Source organism: Spinacia oleracea, chromosome 6, assembly GCF_020520425.1.
Source record: "Spinacia oleracea cultivar Varoflay chromosome 6, BTI_SOV_V1, whole genome shotgun sequence".
Taxonomy (NCBI): domain Eukaryota; kingdom Viridiplantae; phylum Streptophyta; class Magnoliopsida; order Caryophyllales; family Amaranthaceae; genus Spinacia; species Spinacia oleracea.
This window is the reverse complement of record NC_079492.1, coordinates 125222322-125247298: the sequence shown is the minus strand read 5'-3', so window position 1 is coordinate 125247298 and position 24977 is coordinate 125222322. Positions and strand designations below refer to the sequence as shown.

Genomic DNA, 24977 nt, shown 5'->3' with positions numbered 1-24977 from the left:
TCCCAAAATATACATTAAGACGAATCTAACAAGATCCCAAGTGAATATGTTTTTCCTAAAGTATAGATCATCAAAAATAAATAAAGTAGATTATGTGAATAGTGCAAAAAATAAAGTGTCACAATTGAAATTTCAAGATTAAAACAATTCTTTTCACAATTGAAATTTTAAAAAATGGAGTAATTGGAGGCAAAAAAACCGACTATCGAGCTCTTCCTTTCCATAGCCTTGGCACCTTCATCCTGATACTTAGAAAGAATGATTTGTGGTTAAATATGTCTCTATATTAGTGACAATTTGTTCTCGAGGCGGGGTTTATAAAGTACTAACTCCTAACTGAAACTATTGCTTATTTCAAGTCAGTAATAAGGAGATGTAATAAGCCTGTTTTCTATTTTTCCACTTTCCTATTTTCCCATTTCTCCAACTTTTTCTCACAACCAATTCCTATTTTCCCAAATTCTCTCTCTCTCTCTCTCTCTCTCTCTCTCTCTCTCTCTCTTTCGTTGTGAATATGCACACGGTTGGGGTTGAATTGGAAAGCCAAAACTCCATTAATTTTGGTTTCTCTCTCTTCTTTTATCAGCTCAAAGTTGCCAGCTTACTCAAATGCTTTTCTTCTTACAACCAAAAATCATCACCAAAACAACACACCTAACCAAAATCTAATAGAAAAAAGTAAATAAAATAAAGAAAAATTAGCACTCATTAATTAATTTCAATATGGGGTGTTGTCAATCCACAGAAAACATCCCAGAAAAACACCCCAACAAACACCAATTCTAACCCACCTCTTCATCACCAGCAAACACCGTTTACTGATGGTGGTGGTGTCGTAGGAGGCGGCGGTGGGGTCGATAGTGCTGGTGGAGTTCCTGCTTTTGCTGAGTTCTCCTTTGCTGACTTGAAATCAGCAACAAACAATTTCAGTTTGGAGTTTATAGTGTCTAACAGTAGACACAAGCATGCACAATGATTTGTGGTTAGATATATCTCTAAATTGTTACTCACTATTGTAGTTTGCTACTTGAAGAAATTAACAATCATAAGTTGTGCACTGTTTTTCAATGTATCTACATTACCAATTGCATAATTACATCATTTTAAAGTCTGTAGATTGAAGGATTAGACAGTGGACATAAGCATGCACAATGATTCAAATTAAGCAGACTTGAGGATTAGACAGTAGGAATAAGCATGAACAATGAGTCAAATTAAGCAGACTTGCATAATAGCCAGAACTGCCAAAACGATTGAAAGAGGAACTCAAGCGCCAAAATCAAGAACTGAAATCCTGCGATGGAAGCTGAGAGCTTTATCAATCTGTCTCGTCCTAGAGACGAAGAACTGATTACCACAGTCCACAGTCAAAGAACCACCTTGAGACCCAACACTATAGAAAGCACACTAATTAAGTCTTAGCTAAAATGACAGTGCACACTTCACTAAGTATTTCATACTCACAAAAACACTCATCCCACCATCGGGTTTACTCTCCTCGCCATGTCTCCTACAATCATTAGCCTCTTAAATCCAGGCCCAAAGTTACCAAACTGCTTGAAACCTTCCCCATTTTTGACAATATCAACACACATCACATCAATTTAAGCAAATCCACTAATATTAGCAAATATATATAAGCTTAATTCACTAATGTAAGCAAATCCCCGAGATTCACCAGTTCTAAAATCGAAACAATTTCGGGGAAAACGCCAAATTTCAAAACAAAAGAAAAATCCCAAAAAACTTTACGAAAAAACTGAGATTTATCAGAAACCTTAGTCATTTGATAAATAAAATTTGACTGAGAACTGTAGCCTAATCAATCAAATTTTTATTTCTCAACAACTTTGAATAAGGTAGATGAATCAAATTCTTAAATAAATATTCAAGTAAAAGAACGGGTGGACGAATTCAAAACCTTCGCTAAACTAAAACAAACTAATTCTAATTGAATTTGAGGAGACAAATTAATACTTTTTATAGCATAATCATGAGATAATTTCAATTACCCACAAATTTCCTAAATTTGCACGAAAAATTGAGTCACCCATTTGTAGGAAACCTTAACTTGACTAAAATTCAGTAAAATTCCAGACGAATTTGAAGAAGTAAATTCACGATAACTTCAATTATCCCACATTAGGCAAATTCCAATCACTCAATAATCAAACTACAACAAAACCCAAATCAGATTAACTCCATTTTTAACGAAAATAAGAACAATCAATAAAAAACGACGACATTCAAAGATGAAGCGGGTAACTTACGTAGGGGATTTGCAGGATCAGAAGGGCGGAGTTGGCTGAAGTTGTGAGGGTCGTGTGAAGGCCAGTCGCCGAACATGGAGTGCATTAACTAATGAATCAACACCAATCCGATAAACTCAGCAACAAAGGAATTGTAATAATGCAAAATTGCAAATTGCAAATGATAGGAGCTGAGCGGCGCAAAACTAGCAATGGATTGGATACATCACCAATCATCATAATTCCAGTGGCAGCAACCTATCAATTCAAACAACTAAATTCAAAGAATCAACACACAAATGCAATCAAAATTTAAACACAAATGCAATCAAAATTCAAACACAAATGCAATCAAAATTCAAACACAATGGCATTAAACAACCAAATTCAAAGAATTAACAAAAAAAAATGCAAGCAAAATTCAAACACAATGGCATTAAACAACCAAATTCAAAGAATTAACACAAAAATGCAATCAAAATTCAAACACAAATGGCATTAAACAACCAAATTCAAATAATTAACACAAAAATGTAATCAAAATTCAAACACAATGGCATTAAACAACCAAATTCAAATAATTAACGCAAAAATGCAATCAAAATTCAAACACAATGGCAAAAAACAACGAAATTGAATACAAAAATCAACACTTACAACATAACATCTTCAACATCTCCAAACTTCTCAAACAATTCCTTCAATTGACTCGCAATGTATTCCGAAAAACCCTTCTCCCAATTCACCTTCAACACCTTACTACTATCCAACGTAACACCACTACCATCACCGCCGCCGCCGCCCACATTCTCTTTCGGAAATACGGGATTTTTGGCAAACATAGCTTTACCGGGCGAATTCCCCATCCAATTTCCTCGTAATCTCCTCCTCCTCATCCTCTTCCCGGGCCGTCTTCTCAAGGTCGACAAACGACGCCCTTTCTCTCCCCTCCAAATCCAACATCATCCGACGTCATTTCGCGTCGAATTTCTTGTTGTCCCGGACCTTTTTCTCCCTCCGAACCCTGAGTAAATCATCGAATTCTTTCCTGGTTTTGGGATCTTTGAGAATCTCGTAAGAAAGTTGGAGTTTCTGGAACTTGGCAAGAGCATCTGGATCGTTTATGTTTTTATCAGGGTGTGATTCTCTGGCTTTTTTGCGATAAGCCGAGGAGATTTCTTGCTCAGTCAGCTTTGAAGCTTCTTCTCCTGGAACTAAGCCAAGCATGGAATAAGGGATTTGAGATCTTTCGGTGAAGGGAGGAGAGAGAAAGAACATGAGAGTGAAGCAGAGAAGCGGCGGAGGAAGAGCAGTAGGGAACTTTGTTTTTGACGTGTAGGTTTTGAGAGTAAAAGGGTAGTTGGGTGAAACTGGGGAGGGTGTTTTTGTAAATTACATGATGGACTCGAAAAGTAATGTTACTAAAATGTCTTCGGGAGCTGACTTATATAATGGAGAAGAGATGCATGTCATCCGTCTTAAGCAACTATGTTATTGGAAATTATTCCGAAAACCGTATTAGAAATGATGGGGAAAAAACTATTCAAAGTTAAAATAATTCATGCAAATATTACTACGTACTATTAGAACATAATATAAATTGATGAAAGATAAAAATGAAAAAATTAAACAGTTGAAAATTAAGACCCATAATTGTTTTTATTCTATTATTATACGAAGTACTTAAAATAAAATAAAGTATTGAATTATGTACGTATGCGAATGCCACTAGTTAAGATCAATAATCATAAGAGCTGTCTTCGCAGTGGATCGGAAGGCCAGTCATGGTGCCGGTAGTGAGATTGTATGAAAAATGTGTAAGTCTAACATTGATATCCTTGCATAAGAGGTTCATAGTGGACGTATGAACCGTCACATTGTCTCTCCAATTAGTCCAAAAAGGACCCGTAATATTAATGGTGAAGTTTAAATAATCCTTTGTTAAAAAATCTTTAAAAATAATAGAATCATTACCAAGACTCGTGCTTAGTTTAATCTCCTTGACTTGATCATCCTTTTCCTGGTGATACATGAACGTGTGGTTTTTGGAGGCGACAATAGAGTTGCTATCGCCGTAAGCAAGCAAGACACGAAGGGACCTAAACTGTACGGGTACTCTGTTCTTTACGGAAAGAGTTAAGTTGAGATTTAAAGAATTATTAAATTGGAATGGGATGACGGGTACACCTCTAGAAAATCAACTTGGAATCCAAAGGGAGGCAGGCTTCTGTTAAGATATGTTAAGATATTAGATATTATTCTGTGAATATTCTGTAGAGTCCTAACTATGGTAAGTTACCTAATGTATACCTAGGGTTTAGGTAACTGAGTTGTACTATATATACGTGTGTTATTAATGAGAATGATACGAGATTACACAATATTTGACATGGTATCAAGAGCCTAGGTTAAAAACCCTAGATTTTTTTTCCGCACGAGTTTGAGAGAGTTTGAGAACAGCGAATTCCTTCGCTTGTTGAGTACTGCGTTCTGAGGAGTTACAAATTCCTAGGGCATAACAATGGGTAATGACGAGGAGCCACCACAAAAGACAATCGCCGCCGCCGTCGATCTGGACTACTATCTTGGGTCAGGTGACGGCCCCGGTATTGTCATCACCCCTGTAAAACTTCGAGGAGCGTCGAACTACGATGAGTGGGCCAAAGCGGTTCGTCGCTCGATGATTTCAAAATTCAAATTTGGTTTTCTTGATGGGTCTGTGAAGGAGCCCATTACGGACGAGACGAAGATGAAACATTGGATTGCGGTCAATTCGATGGTGGTGTCTTGGATCACAAACACCATTGACGAGAGTTTGCGTTCGAATCTGGAGGACTTTGATATTGCTCACGAGTTGTGGAGTCATTTGAGGACGCGGTACTGCGTCGTGTCGGGCACCAGGGTCTGCCATATTAAGATGGCTCTGAGTGGTTGCAAGCAGGGCACGTCTGAGGGCGTCATGGAGTACTATGGCCGCTTGTCGAAGGTATGGAAGGAGTACGTACAGTATGCACGAGTTCCCAGGTGTGTATGTGCGGGTTGTACGTGTAATATAGCGAAGCAGGTGGGGGACATTCACGATGAAGATCGTCTGCACTATTTCCTAATTGGCCTGGATGATCACTATGAAGCCATTCGTGCACAACTGTTAGCACGATCGCCGTTGCCAGGACTCGACGAGGCGTACCAGACGGTTATGAATACCGAGACCATGCGCGCCAAGGCTGCGAGAGGTCCGGAGAGTGTCATGGCGTTCAAGGTCGAGACTAAGGCTCGGTCGAGGTCGGGAGATGTCAGTGGCAGATTTTGTGGTCATTGCAACCGTGAGGGTCATGAGGAAGAAACTTGTTATCAGCTGATTGGATTTCCTGAATGGTGGGATGAGAAGAAACGAGGTGGACGAGGGCCTGGTCGAGGAGGCAGGACGTCGATTAGAGGAGGCAGAGTAGCTCGTGGGGCAGCGTCGTCGACCAGTGGTGTCGCTCGTGCCAATGCCGTGAGCAATGCCACAGGAGGGGCGACAACCACTGTGACGAGTGGAGACGGATCGCAGGGTGCAGTGACGACAACCAATCATGAGCTTGTTGGGGTGACGAAGGAGCAAGTCCATCAAATAGTTGACATCTTGTCACGACCTTCAAACAAGTTGCAAGGTAATCTTGATTTACGATGGATTGTTGACAGTGGGGCATCACGTCATGTGACGGGTGATATTTCAATCCTGAGAAATATCAAGACATCAAAAAATCAACAGGTTGTGTTGCCGGACGGTCAACCTGCAAATTCAAACCAATATGGTTCGGTGGTCTTGGAGGATGGTTTCGTGCTCGATAATGTTCTATTTGTGCCTAAATTGAACTGCAATTTAATTTCTGTAACTCAATTAAGTGACGAATTACATTGTGCTGCTCAATTTACTAACAAAATGTGTGTTCTTCAGGACCGCTCGACGAGGATGGTGATTGGCGTAGGTGATCGACAGGAAGGACTATATTTTTTCCGTGGGGCTCCAAAGGTTCGTGTGCTAGCAGTGGAGTGTGTGGTCGACTTGTGGCATCAACGGATGGGGCATCCGTCGGAAAAAGTGTTGCAGTTACTTCCTCATGTGAGTCATAAGATTAGGAAGAATAAAACAATTTGTGATGTATGTCCGCGGGCGAGACAATGTAGGGAGAGTTTTCCAGTTAGTGTTAGTCGTGCTAGTCGCACATTTGAATTGGTTCATCTTGATTTATGGGGACCCTACAAGACTCCCTCGTCTTGTGGGGCAAAGTATTTTTTTACCATTGTTGACGATTATTCTAGAGGTGTGTGGATTTATTTACTGAGTAATAAAATGGAAGTTGCATCGACATTTCTTAATTTTGTTGCCATGATTAAGTGTCAGTTTAATAGATCCCTTCGAGTAGTACGCAGTGATAATGGTACTGAATTCAATTGCTTACAAAATTATTTTCGTCAACATGGGATTCTGTTTGAGTCGTCGTGTGTTGGGACGCCTCAACAAAATGGGAGAGTCGAGAGAAAACACCAACATATTTTGAATGTTGGGAGGGCGTTACGTTTTGAAGGAAATCTTCCAATAACATTTTGGGGGGAATGTATTTTGGCCGCCTGTTACTTGATAAACCGTACACCTACCCCGATCCTTGACAATAAAACACCTTATGAGATGTTGTTTGGTAAACCACCATCGTATGTGCCTATCCGCGTGTTTGGGTGTCTGTGTTATGCATATAATCTCCGGTGTAAAGGGGATAAGTTTGAGTCTCGGAGTCGCCGATGTGTGTTTTTGGGTTATCCGTTTGGCAGGAAGGGATGGCAACTTTATGATCTAGAGACACATGAGTTCTTCGTCTCACGGGATGTCAAGTTTCATGAAGGGACGTTTCCTTTTGTAGATGAATCGGATGTGTTGCCACTGGTAAATGATGGTCATGGGGGGATTGACCATTGGAGTTTGGATGAGAGTGGGACTACGGGTCCTGAGACCGTGTCGTCGCCTGCAGGTGATACTGCTGGGGTGTCGCCGCCTACAGGTGATACTGAGGAAGTGTTGTCGCATCCGGGAGCTGATGAGGGGGTGTCATTGACCAGTGGCGACGACAGGGGAGTGTCGTCGCCTGTGAGGGAGGAACAACAACATGAAACACCTAGTCGAGTGGATTCAGACGTCGTCTCCTCACAGACAGGTGTAGAGGAGACGACGGGTAGTGACGAGAGTGAGACAAGGCAGTGTGTGGAGGATACGGAGTTAGGAAGGGGGAAGCGTGCGAAGTTTCCGTCGACAAAGCTGAAAGACTGTGTGATACATACAATACGGGAAAAATATAGTACTTCCGACAAAACACCTACGGCGTCATCACTCTCAGGTACTCCTTATCCTATCACATATTTTGTTAATTATGAGCGTTTTTCGTCAAAGCACAGGCATTATATAGCAGCATTGCAAGAAGGGCAAGTTCCTAAGAGTTTTAAACAAGCGATGCAGCATGAGGGGTGGCGTCAGGCAATGGCTGCTGAAATCGACGCGTTGGAGGAACAGGGGACATGGACGTTGGAAAATTTACCGGAAGGGAAGAAAGCACTGGGGAGTAAATGGGTGTATACTGAGAAGCGTGATGAGGATGGGAATTTGTTGAGACTGAAGGCTCGATTGGTATGTTTAGGGAATCATCAGGAGGAAGGGTTGGATTATAATGAGACATTTGCTCCCGTCGCGAAGATGGCGACAGTTCGAACTTTCCTAGCTGTCGCAGCTGTCAAACAGTGGGACGTGCATCAGATGGACGTCCACAATGCGTTCTTGCACGGTGACTTGGAGGAAGAGATCTATATGAAGATTCCTCCTGGATTCCAGAAGAATCACTTTGACAAAGTGTGTCGAATGAGAAAGTCGTTGTATGGGTTGAAACAAGCACCTAGATGTTGGTTCCAGAAGTTGTCGACGGCATTGACGCACTATGGATTTCGACAGTCGCTGTCCGATTATTCGCTCTTTACTCTGTCTAAAGGTACGTTGCAGCTGAGTGTGCTCATTTATGTGGACGACATGATTATCGCAGGCAATAACAAGTTTGCGCTTGAGAGTTTTAAGGCATACTTGAAGGAGTGTTTTAAAATGAAAGACCTCGGGGCTCTGAAGTACTTCCTTGGGTTAGAGGTGGCACGAAGTAGTCAAGGGTTCTATGTATGTCAGAGAAAATATGCCCTCGACATCATCTCAGAGGCCGGATTGTTGGGAGCAAAGCCTGTGGAATTTCCCATGGAACAGAATCATAGGTTGGCATTGGCAGACGGGCCAGACCTGTCGGACGGTGAGCAGTATAGGCGTCTGATCGGACGTCTGGTTTATTTGGCTGTCACGCGACCAGACGTTGCCTACTCTGTACATGTCCTATCTCAATTTATGCAAGCACCAAAGGAGGCACATTGGGAAGCAGCTTTGCGAGTAGTGAGATATTTGAAGAAGTGTCCGGGTCAAGGTATACTACTTCGATCGGACAGTGCGTTGCAGTTGGAGGGGTGGTGCGACTCGGATTGGGCAGGGTGTCCAATGACGCGTCGGTCGGTGACTGGATGGTTTGTGTCACTTGGTATGTCGCCAGTTTCTTGGAAGACCAAGAAACAGCATACTGTTTCTCGGTCGTCTGCTGAGGCAGAATATCGATCGATGGCAGCTCTGACGTGTGAGTTGAAGTGGTTGAAACAACTACTACGCGACTTGGGGGTGACACACGACCAAGGCATGAGGATGTATTGCGACAGTCAGTCTGCGTTGCATATTGCACAGAATCCGGTGTTCCATGAAAGGACAAAACACATCGAGTCAGATTGTCATTTCATTCGAGATGCAATCAAGGAAGGGATCATCAGTCCGTCGTACGTGTCGACGAAGGTTCAGTTAGCAGATATCTTCACCAAAGCGTTGGGGAAGGCGCAATTTGAGTTTTTTTTGAACAAGATGGGCATTCGAGATCTACATGCTCCACCTTGAGGGGGGATGTTAAGATATGTTAAGATATTAGATATTATTCTGTGAATATTCTGTAGAGTCCTAACTATGGTAAGTTACCTAATGTGTACCTAGGGTTTAGGTAACTGAGTTGTACTATATATACGTGTGTTATTAATGAGAATGATACGAGATTACACAATATTTGACAGCTTCTGTTGTAGCTTATTATAAAAAGGCACATCAAAGCTACCGTAATACTGAGGCTACAAATAGTAGTATAAAAACAATCATACCAACACTGCGAACGACGAGGACGAGGAGCCAACTCGGACACACGACGACGAACAGCCAACTCGGAGTCTATAGGGAGGACCATGATATTATATAATCACAACAGCAAATAGAGGGTATCGATCAATTCAATACCAATTAAACTTATATGTTGTTATCAATATCAATCTCTATTATATAAGCCAGCTCCTGAGGTCATTTTTGTAAATTAACTTTTCGTGTCTCCCATTAAATTTACTAAAATACCCTCCTCATCTCTACCTAGCTGATTCATCCCGTGCAAATTAGAGGAGCGTTACTGAAGAGAGAGAAAATTGAGAAAGCGTTACACTGATTCAATCCTTCCCCGTATTCCTCCCGTTTTCTCTCTCCTTCGATCTTCTTCATCTTCCTCAAATCTTCTCCTCCCTCAATCCTCTCCTCGATCTTCTTCATCTTCTACAACATGGGTTTTAGGGTTTCTAGAAAAAAATTCATCGGAGGTGAGATATTCAATTTGAAACTTTCGTAATAAATAATCAAATTTTGGGGTTTAGGAAAGGGGATTGGATTATAGATAAGAATAAATTGAAGGTCGATAATGGAGGAGAGAGAAGACGATGGTGGGTGATGGCTCCTTGGAGGCGGCGGCGAAGGCGGCTCACCTTCAATTTCATCCTTCCAGGTTTAATCTCAAGCTTCTCTCTCCACTTATTCATTTCAGTGATTGATTCGTAATATGGTTTTAAGGTTTTACTTCAATTCAATTCAACTTCTTGCAGAATTTTCAATTGAAGCCCCGATCAATTAGAATAAGAATTTGTGTTGTTGGGGGTAATGTCAAATTGGGGTTTTGTTAATGTTAGGTTATGATACATATGACAATTCATAAATCATGCGGAAAAACCATAAAGCCAGGAAAATATATTATTTACACATAATCATTTAGCATAGTTTAGATGCATACTCTTTGTTGCGTGCCTTCCCTAGCTGCGCCCGAACCGAACAAGAACAAGTCTTTAGGACTCCAAGTGTCGTCCCTCCGTAGATAGTCCACAGCACGTCCGGATCTGCCTTAAGATTGACCAACTAGAATCGCCCTTAAGGTACTATTATTTTCGGCACTTTATAGGCAAATGTGTAATTGAATTTTGCTCTCAAAAACTCACTTTGAATACTTGAATACTCTATGTAAATATGTGACCCTAGGCACCTATTTATAGAGTTATGGAAAAGGATTTGGAATCCTATTAGGATACTAATTTATTTAATTATAATCCTACTAGGACTCTAATTAAATAAACTAAATCTTTTAGGATTAGATTTAATCATATGACGAATCCCGGTAGCTTTAGGATTCGAGTAGCACACAAACACACACGCACGCACAGCAGCCCACGAGGGGCGCCATGCGCGCGCGCGCGCAGCCCGCGAGCTCGCAGCCCACTGCAGCAAGCCCACACGCTGCCGCAGCCTTGGCGCGCGCTGGGCCTGCCTTGCGGTGGGCCTGGCGCAGCCTTGGCTGGTGCGTTTGTGGCGCGCTGGCTTGCTGGGCGATGGCCTGGCTTCGTGCTGGGCCTTCGTCCGGCAGGCCTCGTCCGATGCTTATTCGTACGATATGCTTCCGATTAAATTCCCGGTTCCGGAATTCATTTCCGATACGAACAATATTTAATATTTCCGATTCCGGAATTAATTTCCGTTTCGAACAAATATTTAATATTTCCGTTTCCGGAACTATTTTCCGATTCCGATAATATTTCCGATTCTGACAATATTTCCGTTTCCGGCAATATTTCCGATTCCGGCAATATTTCCATTTCCGATAATATTTTCCGATACGTACCATGTTTCCGTTTCCGGCAACATCTACGACTTGGATAATATTTATATTTCCGATACGATCCATATTTCCGTTTCCGGCAATATCATCGTTTCCGGAGTATTCATTTCTTGCCTGTGACGATCTCAGCTCCCACTGAAACCAAGATCCGTCGATTCTGAATATCCATAGATGGAGTATTTAATGCCATTAAATACTTGATCCGTTTACGTACTATTTGTGTGACCCTACGGGTTCAGTCAAGAGTAAGCTGTGGATTAATATCATTAATTCCACTTGAACTGAAGCGGCCTCTAGCTAGGCATTCAGCTCACTTGATCTTACTGAATTATTAACTTGTTAATTAATACTGAACCGCATTTATTAGACTTAACATTGAATGCATATTTGGACCAAGGGCATTATTTCCTTCAGTTAATTAGGGTTCTTGCTTATTGAAATTCATCGTTATTATGGTTGGATTTGGGATTTTCAATTGTATTCCTGATCAATTAGAGTCACATTTCTTGGTGTTTGTAGCTGAAAAGGCATTTGAATATGATAGAATTTGTTCAGGATTGAAATTAGTATGACAGGTTTTGATTATAATTAAGGAAAAGAATTTGTGTTGTTGTGGGTAATGTCTAATTGGGGTTTTGTTAATTAGGGTTCTTGCTTATTGAAATTCATCGTTATTATGGTTGGATTTGGGATTTTCAATTGTATTCCTGATCAATTAGAGTCACATTTCTTGTTGTTTGTAGCTGAAAAGGCATTTGAATATGATAGAATTTGTTCAGGATTGAAATTAGTATGACAGGTTTTGATTATAAATTAAGGAAAAGAATTAAAATCTGTCAAGTTGTTGATTACTTCTGCCATTAGAATTTAGGAGTGGGAATTTAATGGTGAAAAGTGTCTCATTTGTTTGTAGATTGAGGATCAGTACAAGAAAGCGTTAGAAGAAGACCCTTCCGTATTTGATTATGATGGTGTTTATGATGATATAAAATCGAAAATGGTTCAGTCGAAAGCCGAAGATAGACAGCAACGCCAGGTAATTGTCTAACAATTCAGTCTAACAATAGACAGCCGAAGATAGAATGTGTTTGTTAGTCAATCTGATTTGTTGGGTTTGTTGATCACTCTGCTGACTGTTCATCTGTTCTTGGATTTTAAATTGGACCCATCAGGGTTTTTAGGGAAATGATATACCCTTTGAGTATGGCCATTTTAAGACAGTTAACACCTGATTAATTTGCAGCACCATATTTTTTTTTGTGTAGTTTATATTGGTTTTAACGTATTGCATGAAGCTAGACTAGAAAACATATTTTTGCTGTCAATAAAACTGTGAAGCTACATTTGTTGGACAATATGATTTTCCTTTGTTAAATGAATGAGACTCCCAAGTTCCTAATCGCGATTATCACACTCGGCATATATATGTAATTGTGTACTCGATCCCTTTGTCTAATAATGTTCAATTTGTAATTAATTTACAGTATGTTTTTCCTACAGAAGGTTAACCGAGCTTAGGCTGTTTGGAATGGGTTTTTAACCTGGTTATTAGTGTACTGAACTCAGTCTGCATATAAAGCTTTCTCAAACAAGGATTTCAGCAGGGATATTCGAAGCATGCCAGCTGACTTTCAGAAACGAAGAGAGCTGCTAGCTGACAGTGGTTTGGAAACTCTCTCTTACTCAACAGTAAAGCATTTAAAGTCTTTTGATTTTAGTACAAACTTTCTAGATGTGACGAGTCTTATAGAGGAAAATTGTTTTGCATTCTTGAATGATCAGATTTGAGATTAATTGTTTTGCATTCTTGAATGATCAGAAATCAGCGCAAAGCTGCTTGAGATTAATCCAGAATTCTACACTGCCTGGAACTATTGGAAACTTGCTGTTGAGCATTTTCTGATCCTGTCTCTATTTTGAATTAGGAACTCCGCGTTGTAAGTGTTCCGTTTTACTTTTATAGATTAATTTGCATAGGTTTGATTTACTTTTCTGTAATTTTTTATTGCAATTTTTTAATTACATTTTTGATTATTTTTTGTCATTTTGGATTATTTTTTGACAGAAAGAAGAAAATATCGAGTGGACTGAGACGATGTCTCAGAGCTTTAAGTTGATGGACAGCGAGGTAGGAGAGAGATTAAAGAACAACGCCGGCCCTCCGACGTCAACGAGCTGTCGTTGTGAGTTGCAAACACCTCAGTGCGACGCCATGGGATCTACCACCGTTGTCTCTGTTGTAACCCCAGAGAAAATCGTCGTATCTAATAGCGGCGATTCACGCGATGTCCTTTGCCGTAAAGGCGTCGCAATTCCTCTATCTTCCAATCATAAGGTATATTTACCTCTTAATTATTATTTTATTGTTTAATTATTGATAATTAAGTTGAAGGAAAACTAATTTTTGTCTGAATTGATTTATGATTTTGAGGGATGATTTTGGGGGATTTTCCGTCGCTGTCGTCCATCAATTTCTTTGGGTTTCCTATGATCTGTAAATAAAATCGATCTTTATTTGATTTTTGATCTGGGAATTTTCCGGGCTTGCTTCAATTTTTTCTGAAGAACAAGGCGTGGGTTTTCCATCCCTTGCGTTTTTTTTGTGATTCTATCAGCAAATTATATACTTCTTGCCACGGTAATACCGCAATTTACTCTTCTTTCTGTTTGTCGTTGGGTACATAATTTGATTTTTTTGGTGATTGAATTTGATTGGTGATTGAATTTTTTGGTGATTGAATATTGATTGGTGGTTTCCTTAGAATTTTCAACGATCTTTGTTTGAATTTGGTTGATTTTTTTGCAGGTCGAAGTTGAAGGATGATTCTATTATATTTTTTGAGAGAATATCATGTGAGGAATTGAAAAAAGTTGAGGCGATTAGCTTCGAGAAGAGCAGTGATACGACGCCCTGTCAACTCATCGCTCGATGCTTATGGTTTTTGTTGTTGCTCAATACCGTGAGATGAATGCTAACAGCAGCAAGAACACTGCAGCAGAACACAGCAGCTGCTACATCATTAGCCAACAACTCTGGGAAAAACAAAAGAAAACAGCAGCACATGCACTTCTGATATCTTCAGATTAGTTCTTCTGATAGACTAACCATCTTTCTAAGCAAGCCCCCAAGCTTTCCCGTGTCTACCATCCTGCAAAAATCAAACCCCAAAACCTCAGTAATCAAAAGAAAAAACACGACGTCAAAAAACATAGATGAGGCATGCAAATTCAGGTAATTTTTGTATATTATTATTATTACTTGATTTCGTTATAACTTAATTTGCAGCTATACTTAATTTGCATCTATTTGGTCTATATTACTTAAACAATAAAGTGAATTTCAGGCCTCATCCAAATGAATGCTCTGGAAGTGATTTGTAGGTTATTCCTGGTGAAATCTCCATAACACATGCGAATTCAGGTAATTTTTTGAAAAAAAATCCTTACTCTTTTTTCATGAACTTTAATTGTTCTGTTTATTGTTTCCATTCTAATTCTTAAGGTTTTTAGTTAATTTTTAGCCTGTAATTTGTTTCTCACATTGGAAATACGGTTTTGGTGTGCCTGTTTTTTTGTATTGATGAGGGTATGGCTATGACATGACTTTCCTAACATGTCCTTGGTTTCTCTTGACTTAATCCTATGAATTTGATTCACTCTATTGTTTATAGGATCATAAAGGCATATCCAATGCAGCTGCTCCTGCTGATATTCCATTTTGTTCTTACCTATACTTAGATCTCATTCTGAGATTGAAGTGGTCATGGATATCAAAGAACCCAGGATTCATGATTATACTGCCAATCTTCGGTTCTCTATATCACCTACTGCATTCTTTCAGGTTTAGATCTCTTGCCGTTGTTAAGTCTTACAATATGGGTGATTTGTTTGACACTGATCATGAACTGATTTGCAGGTTAAACATGAGCTGCAAAGAAGATATATTCTTTTGCAGGAGACTGGGCTGGTCTAAATCTAGATACTTTACTTTTTGATATATGTTGTTGGACTGGCACAATATTACCATAATGTTGTTGGACTTCTTTTATATGTTGTTGGACTTCTTTTATTTTTTGGACTTCTTTTATATGTTGTTGGACTTCTTTTATTTTTTGTTCCAATATCATAATGTTAGAATGAAATAAATTGCTTGATAGCCAATGCTATTAGAATATGTATTTAGTTGAGATACCATGTAATCTATGAGCGAGAACAAGAAGTTGGAGTCATCTAAATGCTATACTGGTGATTGACGGACTACATGGCTCATTTTAGCCTGCCATATAGTTTTGTAGCTTCTTTAGTTCCTATCAGTTTATGTTGATTTATTGATTTTGTATGATGCGAACTGCATTTTAGTTATTTTGAATTTTTTTCTGGATCTGATTGGGTTCATAAAATTGCACAATGAGAAGCAGATGAGTAACATAACATAAATGTTGCTTGGAACAATATTTAGTTTTTATACAACCTCGCACGCATTGCGTGCATATAAGACTAGTATTAGTACACTATAAGGTGAATGTAGCTTACGTATTGGTGTGACTACCGTAAGTCTTGGATATGCCAATGTATATATCTAACATACAATTGGACTTAAAAATGAGTGTTTTTCGTGTCGAGTCGTGGCTCGTGCCTTTGGGTTGGCTAGGTCGCCCACTAACTACATGTCAATATGTCATGTCGTACCATGTCAAAAAAAATTAAAAGTGTGGTCCAAGCCATGTATGTGATATATATATAATAGTGCGTCATGTTGTGTTTCAATTTCTAAACCAAAAGTTACTTATTTTATCGTGTGTTGTCGTGTTTTCCCAAAAATAATGTTTCCCGTGCAATAACGTATCGTATATTATATGTTGTATCTACCTCATGTCGTGCTTTATTCGAGCTGATGAGAGGGATATCATATAAAATATGAAGAGTGAGTTAGTGGAGGGAGATCCATACCACATGGATGAATGTAGTGCGTTAAGTTTTCACTTTAAGGCTCCGTATGGTAAGGCGTAAAACGTTTTCATTGTAAAACGATTTTCCAGGGAAAACATTTTTCAAGGGAAAACACAATTCCAAACTAGTTTTCCTTTGTTTGGTAACTTAAAGGAAAATGGGAGAAGATGGTGAAGATTGAGGGGAAGAAAGGAGAGGGAAGTAAGGAGGAAAGAAGGAAAAATGGTTTCCCTCCCTTTCAAATGGAAAAGGGTTTTCCACTTTTGAGAGAGTAATGGAAAATCATTTTCCATCCCTTAGCCAACCAAACAACGTAAAATGATTAAAAAGGGAAAAATCGTTTTCAATGAAAACGTTTTACGCCCTACTAAACGGAGCCTAAGTAACAAGAAGATTATTGGTGGATGTAAAAAGTGTAGGTGAAGTTAGATTTAGGTGAGGAGAATTTCGTGTAAAGTACAAGTCATATTGGGGCAAGGAGGATTTCCGTTCTGGTATGTCAGATCAAGCCAATGTCTGGTATATTAAAAGTAAACTTATCAATTTCAACCATATTTTATTACAGGCTGGTGGATTGGATGAGGTCAATTTCGGGTCATTTTGTTCCACTACGAGATTAGTTTGGTTTACTTCGTTTCCATTTCAAGGTCGGATCAGCTTTGAGTATGACTCGAATTTAGATCCGGTTATTCGGAACGGGTAATTTGGATCGGATTAGTTTTGCCAAGTCTAACCTAAAGTAAAAGGCCCAAGTTGTCTTGTGGCCTTATGGAGGAAGCCAATAATGTTATGCATACAACTTGAGAAGCCCGTAAACACCAATGCCAATTGCCACATCCTAAATTCCTAACTCACCGCCTTTGAAGTTTGAACACACATTCTCTCTCATATTGCCTTTCGACTTTCTCCTCACTCTCGAAAACCCTTGCGCTAAACCCAGTAAATCCCTTTCTTCCATATTTTCGTCAACTCTTTGGTCTTCCTTACTTGTAATCTTTGTATTCAACTCTAGTTACTAGCGTATTTGTACTGAATTTGTTTTTTCTTTCTGTAAATTGCAGGTTTTTGTTCGTTGTTTATTTTAGATCCAAAGTTTCAGTATGAGGTAAATTCAAATTTCTCTTTGTTGTTCTGCTGATTTTTTCTTTCATTTCTGTTGCAATTTAACATTAAGCAAGAATAGCTGATTCTAATTTTGTTTTGAATTGAATTTGGGTGTTCTGAATAAAATGGGGTTTAAGGGTTGATTTTAATGATTTAGGGTTTCTGGAAGGGTTTAGTTGGTTGATTATAGCTTTGAAGGTCGATTAATTGAGTTGTTTTCGTAAAAATAGAAGTTGATATCTAGGGTGGGTCTTTAAAGGAATTAGGGTTTTAATGAGTGATAAAGCTAATTAGAAGTTGAGTAACTTAATACAATCCTCATTTCTGGGAGTATCAGCTTGCTGTTCTTGTTCCCTGTTATGGTTCTTTGGTTCCACGACCTTGCACATTGAGTCCCTGGCGTCTGGCAATATAGAATACTAATATTGGGCTAGAGAATCGCTTGCTTGTGTAGACATTTACAGAAGATGGGCATTGTTTGAAATGTATTTTGAGAAATTTTGATAGTTATACAAATGGGCAACTATGTTTCACAGATCAATTGTAGTAAGTTTGTAGTTGAGCCGTTGGATTAGTTTGATTGTATTTTAGTTTTCAGCTTGTGATTCCGAATTAAGATAATGGGCTCACCCCTTTATTTTTTTGGTTTCTGTTAACTGTCTAACTGAGGCCTGTGGAATAGTTTTCTTATGAGGAATCCTGTTTTCGTTTTTGCAAATATGAGAATGAACCTTTTCTGTGTGCTTGGTCAGGTAACTTCTAGTAAATTTTGAAACGGATAACTTTAGTTAATGTTTGGTGATGGATGTTCACAACAATTGCTTTAGCTAGTGATTAGAATGAGCTTAGGTCTGCCGGCAATTTTGCTATGTGCAATGAACTCAAAAGATATTCGAAAGTGATGGGGAACTTTTGGTCCTCTTGCTTGAGAAGTTGTGCATTGTTTATGCTGTCTAACATATCTAGGGGTTAGAGCTAATATAAAGTTATACTTCTGTTTCTCAATAGTTGCATTATTTTGACTTTCACGCTTGCCGATGCCCGATGCATAGTTTTTTAATAAATTTAATTGTAAATTTGAAAAATTATGAACAGCTGTTTTGAAAACATGTATTGGGATTAAAACCACAACAATTAAAATACTGACATTTTTTCATATTAGTAATAAATATGGTCAAAGCTAGTATATGAATAGTATAAAAAGTCTAAATGATGCATGTTTTGAGAAACGAAGGAAATATTTTTGACAAGGCCACAATCCATAAAGTTACACTAAGAAAAATTATGATCACCTTTTTTTTAAGGTAGAAAAGAGATAACTTGCGCATTGCCTAGTTTTATTCTCTTATTTCCAACCCTTCATCAACTTAATCTTTGTTACTAGTGGTTATGTCTTCAATTACATGCTTTGAGATATTGTTGAAGGTTACCTACATATTAGTCTTCTCATCGTTTTTCTGCTCTAGGCAAAATGCATATTAGACCGAGTAACATGGTGTCTAGGCGACATGTTGATTGGGGTGAAGGGTATTGCTGAGACTAACTTATTCAGGCTTATATTTTTAGGTCGATGCAGTATCTTCTTAAAGAATTTCGGTTACTAATTTTTTTTCTTTTGTTTCATTTTCAGTCGACCAATGGAGGAAGATGCCCCAGTAAGTTCTATTTACTTTCTGCATATATTAGTCATCCATTTAATACTTGATCATCTCTATGGTATTTTACTATTCTTTCCACTGTCTTATTTTCCAAATTATAAAAGCGTTTTTGGTCATTTAGGGTTTACACGGTCTAGAATTATAGCTCATTGAGATGTTGTGATCACCGAGGAATGCATTTGTGTCATTATTTGGTAAATTTTTTCTAGTATGCATCTCTACCGTCTAAACTTCTGAATGCTTCTTGCAATTCAACATCTCCAAAATTAAAGTTATATGTATTGTATGCTAGATGGACTACAGCATGTTACAAATGTTGGAAATGAAACCTGGATAATTCCTTCAACCCTCAACTAAATACTGATATAACTTACAAGGTGCTTAACATATTATATGTATTAGAAAATGAAATTTTACATTTTTGAGTTGTGAGTCCTTTCTTCTCTGCTAAGCTCCTAGAAGAAAGGTTTATGTTATTTGATGCACATATTGAATGACATGGCTTCTGCATGAACTGTGCTCCGTTAGATGGCCAGCCCATTTGTCTACTATGTTGGAACCCTGAAGCAAACTAAAAGCAATTAGATTTTTGTTTTTGAGGGCTTGCTTCTACATTTAAGTTGTCAGTGAAACGTATTATTTTCGGATGTATCACTTATGGAATTTAACTTTGGCAGAGCAAGAATGAGGAAGAGGAGTTTAATACTGGTCCACTATCTGTACTTATGATGAGTGTCAAGAATAACACACATGTAAGTCAACTATGTTTCCTTCCTTTTCAGTCCATTTTATATCTAGTCTATTGAAACCTCTTTGTCATACTTTACTGTGTCCATGATATATTCATGTATACAATATCCTCATAAGTCGTAAGTTTCCCCTTTCATTTGCTTTCATCTTCCAGAAAAAGTTCCTAGGAGGAGGAGCATGTTTATATAGTCACCTCTGTCATTTATTATGTAGGATATATGCTTATCTTTTAGATCTTCTGATGTGCCTCTTCAGGTTCTTATCAATTGCAGAAACAACAGAAAATTGCTAGGACGGGTGAGAGCTTTTGATCGTCACTGCAATATGGTACTTGAAAATGTCAGGGAGATGTGGACTGAGGTTTGTCTTAAATAACTACCCCCCCTTTCCCCTCCTCTCTCTCTCTCTGCAGAGAAAACAACTAATTAAAATATTAGCTCCGGAGAAAGGAACCAACAAATGTTCTCCGTATTCATCATGCAATTATTCCTGCCCTTGAAAAGAATAAATAACTTGAATATTTGATATTATTGTTGTGGAATTGAACATTCTAGAATATTGAATGTATTCCCTTGTTGTCATATTGCAGCCAGGAAAGACTGGGAAGGGGAAGAAAAAGGCCCAGCCAGTGAACAAAGACAGGTTCATTAGCAAAATGTTCCTTAGAGGAGACTCTGTTATCATTGTGCTAAGGAATCCTAAATAATTGCAGACACCCGACTTGCCTGCGCTGCTTATGGTGGGGATAAACCCTTTTGTACTTGTGAATCTGAGAGTAGTATTATTTTAGTGGAACCTTGTTATATGTTCTGAAAAGCTGTAGCTTCATTCTGTGTGATTAGTAGTCACTGGGTAATGGTGCTTCAACTGTTCGGCGGGAGATATTCAAGTATGGCAGAGTAACTCTAGATAGATTCAAGGCTAGAAATCTAATTGTCTACTGAATTATGCATCAATGTTGCTAGCCTTGGTCACATGTTATATGCCACTTTATTTTGGTTATGCAGCAGAACCAGAATTTATGGAACTTGTGTCATCTTCCAACTGTATGATCCATTAAGTTTTCAAACTCCCTGAATTTTCAACTTAATTTTACAAGGTTATTTTGTTTCAACAGATTTTAGTTTAGTGCAGTGATATTTAATTCAATAAGCATAATTTGAAGGTCAAATTGTCCAAAGGTTGCCTTTATTTTTCCGAAAATTCTCCAACAGCCAGATTTTGTACAATTTAGAAATTACTCCTAAGATTTTGTACAATTCAAAAATCTAATCTAATATATATATATATATAAAGGGGAGTTTTTTCAAGAGATTTTGGAGCGCCACGTAGGATTGTACAGTCACAATTTTATTTTATTCTATATTAAATACTACGTAAAAGATAAAAACGAATGGGGATAAAATAATATGGTTGGATAACTTATCACAAATATCTTTTATAAACTACTTTACAAAATTTATCTAATTAAATGATAAGTTATAGGTTGACAGAACCACCACAAATATATCATTCTTATATATTATTGTATAAATAACGTAGTATGAAATTAAACCATCCACGACAAACGTGGTTCACAATCAAATCATTCTCAAATATTGTAACCCATGACGTAGGAAGTAATTTTGGTTTACAATGCTGCAGGTGGGATTTGTTCGAGTACAAAGGTGAGTTAATGGAGGAGATGCGAACGGAGCTAGCCTATAAACGGGCCATGAGAACATATTAGTTCCCCTTGATTTGTATGCATTGTATTATTTAAGTTTTGTTGGTTGGTGTATGAATTAGTTTTCTTTCATTTGTACGCATTAAGTTTTGTTGGTCGGTGTATGAATTAGTTTCCCTAGATTTGTATGCAATGAGTTAGTTTCCCTTGATTTGTATTCAATGAATTAGTTTCCTTGATTTGTATGTATTGTATTATTTAAGTTTTTGTTATGCTTGATTTCATCTTGTTTAATTAACTCACGCACATTAATTATTTATTGTGTTTCAGCGTAAAAGTCGATGGTGGAGTATTACGCATATAGGTTGCACACAAGAACAAGTGAAACACAAAATTTAATGCAAGGAGGGTGATTGATGCAACAAGTTATACTGGACTGCTACTGTTCAATTGATGACAAAAGGTTTTCTTTTATACAGCACAACGAACTACAATATAGGTGTGTAACTGCGGTTGCAAGCCTACATGTGTCCATAATATATTCACTGCAAACCCGAGATAGGTAGAATTAGAAGGACAACAGCCGGAAGGTCGCCCCAATATCATGTTGCATCAAGAATTGTAAAAAATATTTTACTTGGAAGCATTCCACTAACTTAACTATCTATGAAAGACATATCTAAATAAAGCTCAAATGTAGTTTTATAAAATATAAAACACAAGTAACGAGTAGGTAATATTGGTTAATCATATTGTTGCAGTGTTAAATACGTATATAGATTGGTCATATTCAAATATATAGGTTCAAAAATTATATAGATACCCTACTATGTATTAATTAATTAATTTGAATACATCAGTAACAGTTTGTTACGTTGTGTATTGGACTGAAGAATCAAGTCTGGTTTCTTTAGATCTTAAACTTGATTAGGAGTTGGGGTAGTGATGATCTAACTATAATTAACCTCCTGTTGTTAGATGTAATTTTGATTGATTTTTTTTTGTCAAACCCCTTATATTTTGTCAATCTTTGATATACTTATCCTCAAATCTGAATATGATAATTACTACTACGAAGAGATAAATTTCGGTAATAGTATAAAAGATACAATTATCCCCTTTTAAAAAATAAGATAGAATTATAAATAGTGAGTTTTCCCAAATGTAAAATACCATAGAGAGTGGATAGAATAGTCAAAGAAGAAAAATAGATAGAATTTGTATTCATATTAAGCTTTAAAATAAAAATCGAAATTAAACTTCTCGAAAAAAGATAAATATTTAAACTGGTAGTTGTGAAATCTACCTCATTACGATAAAAATAAAAAAGATAAATATACGGTAGATGTGATTCCATTCTTTGAGATAGGCGTAGGGGGTGCAAGATGAGTATTTTGTTCTTGGGTTGAATTTGTACAAGGATGACCAGATTGGACTTTATTATGAACCAAATAGAATTTTAGATAAAAATTCTTATAGAATTTTATTCACATTAAACATTTAATATTTGAACTAATTCATATTATAATAGAATTCTACTTACATTAAACCTATATTTTTCTGTAATTATTATTACAAACCCGTGCATTTATAAAACACTTATCTATATACAATGATATAATAAGACAAATATGTATTTTTCATTACAAACCCGTGCATCGCACGGGATTCAATACTAGTTACTCCTAAACCTAACTTTACTTCTGTCTCGTCGTTCCTACACCATTATCTTACTTCCTTTCTTCTCCAACCTAGTTTTCCCATTGTGTTGGACTCTTATCAGAGTACCTAGCCGGTAGGGATGGCAATTTCATCCAAGTCCGGCGGAGATCCGAACCACCTGAAATGAGTATATGGATGAAAACACGGATGTTAAACGGGTGGTGGGTGGATCGGGTGGCGGGTCGGGTCGGATTCGGGTGGAGGTTTATCCAACCCATCTCCCGATTCATCTATCAGTTAAAATTATTAACTTTTTTATACTAAAAATTACTTAATTATTAATAGAATCTTGTATTTATTACCTAATAATTTTATTATTATTAGCATTTGAGGCTATTTTATAATGTAGATGTATTAAATTTATACTTCATTGCGTACTATATTAACACATATTACTTCATATTGATATTATATATAAAGTTAAGATCTTTTAATTACACCCTTTAATCACCCGATTCATCGGCAGATGATTGATGGGTTGGATGTGGATGAGGACAAATCGGGTGATAGATGAGTAGGATGATGGATGAAAACTTGACGGATAGAGGCGGATGAAGCTCTACCCTATCCACCTCCGATCCATTGCCACCCCTACTAACAAATTATCCAACCCCACACAGTGTTCCCCATTACCTCCTCTCAAGTCTCAACCGATCTCATTCCCCTTTTATTTGTTACGCCCTTTCCTAGAACTACCATTTTTACCCTCCCCTTCCATTAGTGCTGTTGTCGATGATGATTGACATTCGCTAAAGACAGAAGAAACCAGAGCTTAAGTAGTTCTCTTATTTGGTCTCAAGCATTACACAATGATAAATAATAGCTACTTATGTCCCTCATTTCGGTTTAATGGTTATATTGTGTTTTTCACAAAAAGCAATATAATGATTGGAATGGGAAAGAAAATGGATTTTTGCAAGAAAAAATAATAAAGTAATTTAAGTGAAATGTTGTAAGAAAAAAAGTAATGTAAAGTGGAGCAAAAGAGAACTTTCGAAGTAAGTATAATTTAGGTCACGATGTCCAAAAATTGAATCAAAGTAATTGTGTACCATTAACATAAAACACTCATTTGTGAACACCGTAACCATAAAACTAATTACTTATGATGTACTTTACGAAGTATATTTCTTTTTTAACGGCTTACCTGATGCATTGTCATTAGAAATATGACTTCACAAGAATAATAGATTTATAAAGTAACTCCATAATAGCCTATTAGCCTTTATAATATTATTTATTTATTTATCATCTATTGCCAATTTGCCATCCATCTTTTGGCATAATTTCTTTTGTCCTACTACGTTAAACAATTTTTTCTTAGTAGATAGATATTAAAGCTTAATTGCCATATAAGCTTTGTATGCCATCTTTAGCGTTTCATAAACAAGCCACCTAAACAACTTATAAACCAAGAATAATTTTAGTAATTTTTTTGCGGTTCATGCAAACCTATAAATAGTAATGAACTAATGATGATCAACAATCAAGTGGTGCAAAACAAATCAATGATGGTAAATGATAGGTAGGTTGAGATCCTTGCGGGAAGGTGTGAGAAGAGAAAACATGAATGGACAACAATACACTACCTCCCGTCACCCCTACAACATTGCTCAAGTCCTTCAAAATTAAAAATTGATTTTGACATACTGATCGTATGAAAGTGTAGTTGTTTGTACACTACTTATAAAGAGGTGTGTCATAATTAATGTGTAAATTACACGGTTTTCAATTTCCCTTAGGCCAAGAGTATACAATTTGGACATTTTGCATATGGAGTAGAATATATTTTTTTTATAATTTATGT

At 37.5% G+C, this 24977-nt stretch overlaps 3 protein-coding genes across 6 annotated transcripts in view; 1 reads left to right on the top strand and 2 right to left on the bottom strand.

The window, feature by feature from the left end:
- Positions 1 to 3046, bottom strand: part of LOC110791102 (uncharacterized) — a 29989-nt gene extending 26943 nt beyond the window's left edge. For 3 of the 4 annotated variants that reach the window (XM_056831226.1, XM_056831227.1, XM_056831228.1), the window contains exons 1-2: positions 2907 to 3046; positions 2271 to 2523 (exon numbers count right to left, since the gene is read on the bottom strand). The gene's annotated coding sequence lies outside the window, so the exon portion shown is untranslated. The remainder of the gene's footprint in view (positions 1 to 2270; positions 2524 to 2906) is intronic. The other variant, XM_056831230.1, reaches the window with a different exon arrangement.
- LOC110774706 (pre-mRNA-splicing factor cwf23-like) lies at positions 2903 to 3527 on the bottom strand. Its single transcript, XM_056831231.1, is given in 2 exon segments — positions 2903 to 3098; positions 3100 to 3527. Coding segments are annotated over 2 exon segments (624 nt in total).
- A 13543-nt stretch (positions 3528 to 17070) lies between these two features.
- Positions 17071 to 20896, top strand: LOC110779682 (uncharacterized). The gene is made up of 6 exons (XM_021984168.2): positions 17071 to 17209; positions 17332 to 17375; positions 19005 to 19029; positions 19710 to 19784; positions 20038 to 20142; positions 20372 to 20896. The coding sequence occupies exons 2-6, from the start codon at positions 17371 to 17373 to the stop codon at positions 20486 to 20488; spliced, it is 327 nt and encodes a 108-aa protein (XP_021839860.1). The 5' UTR covers positions 17071 to 17209; positions 17332 to 17370; the 3' UTR covers positions 20489 to 20896.
- The last annotated feature ends 4081 nt before the right edge of the window (positions 20897 to 24977 follow it).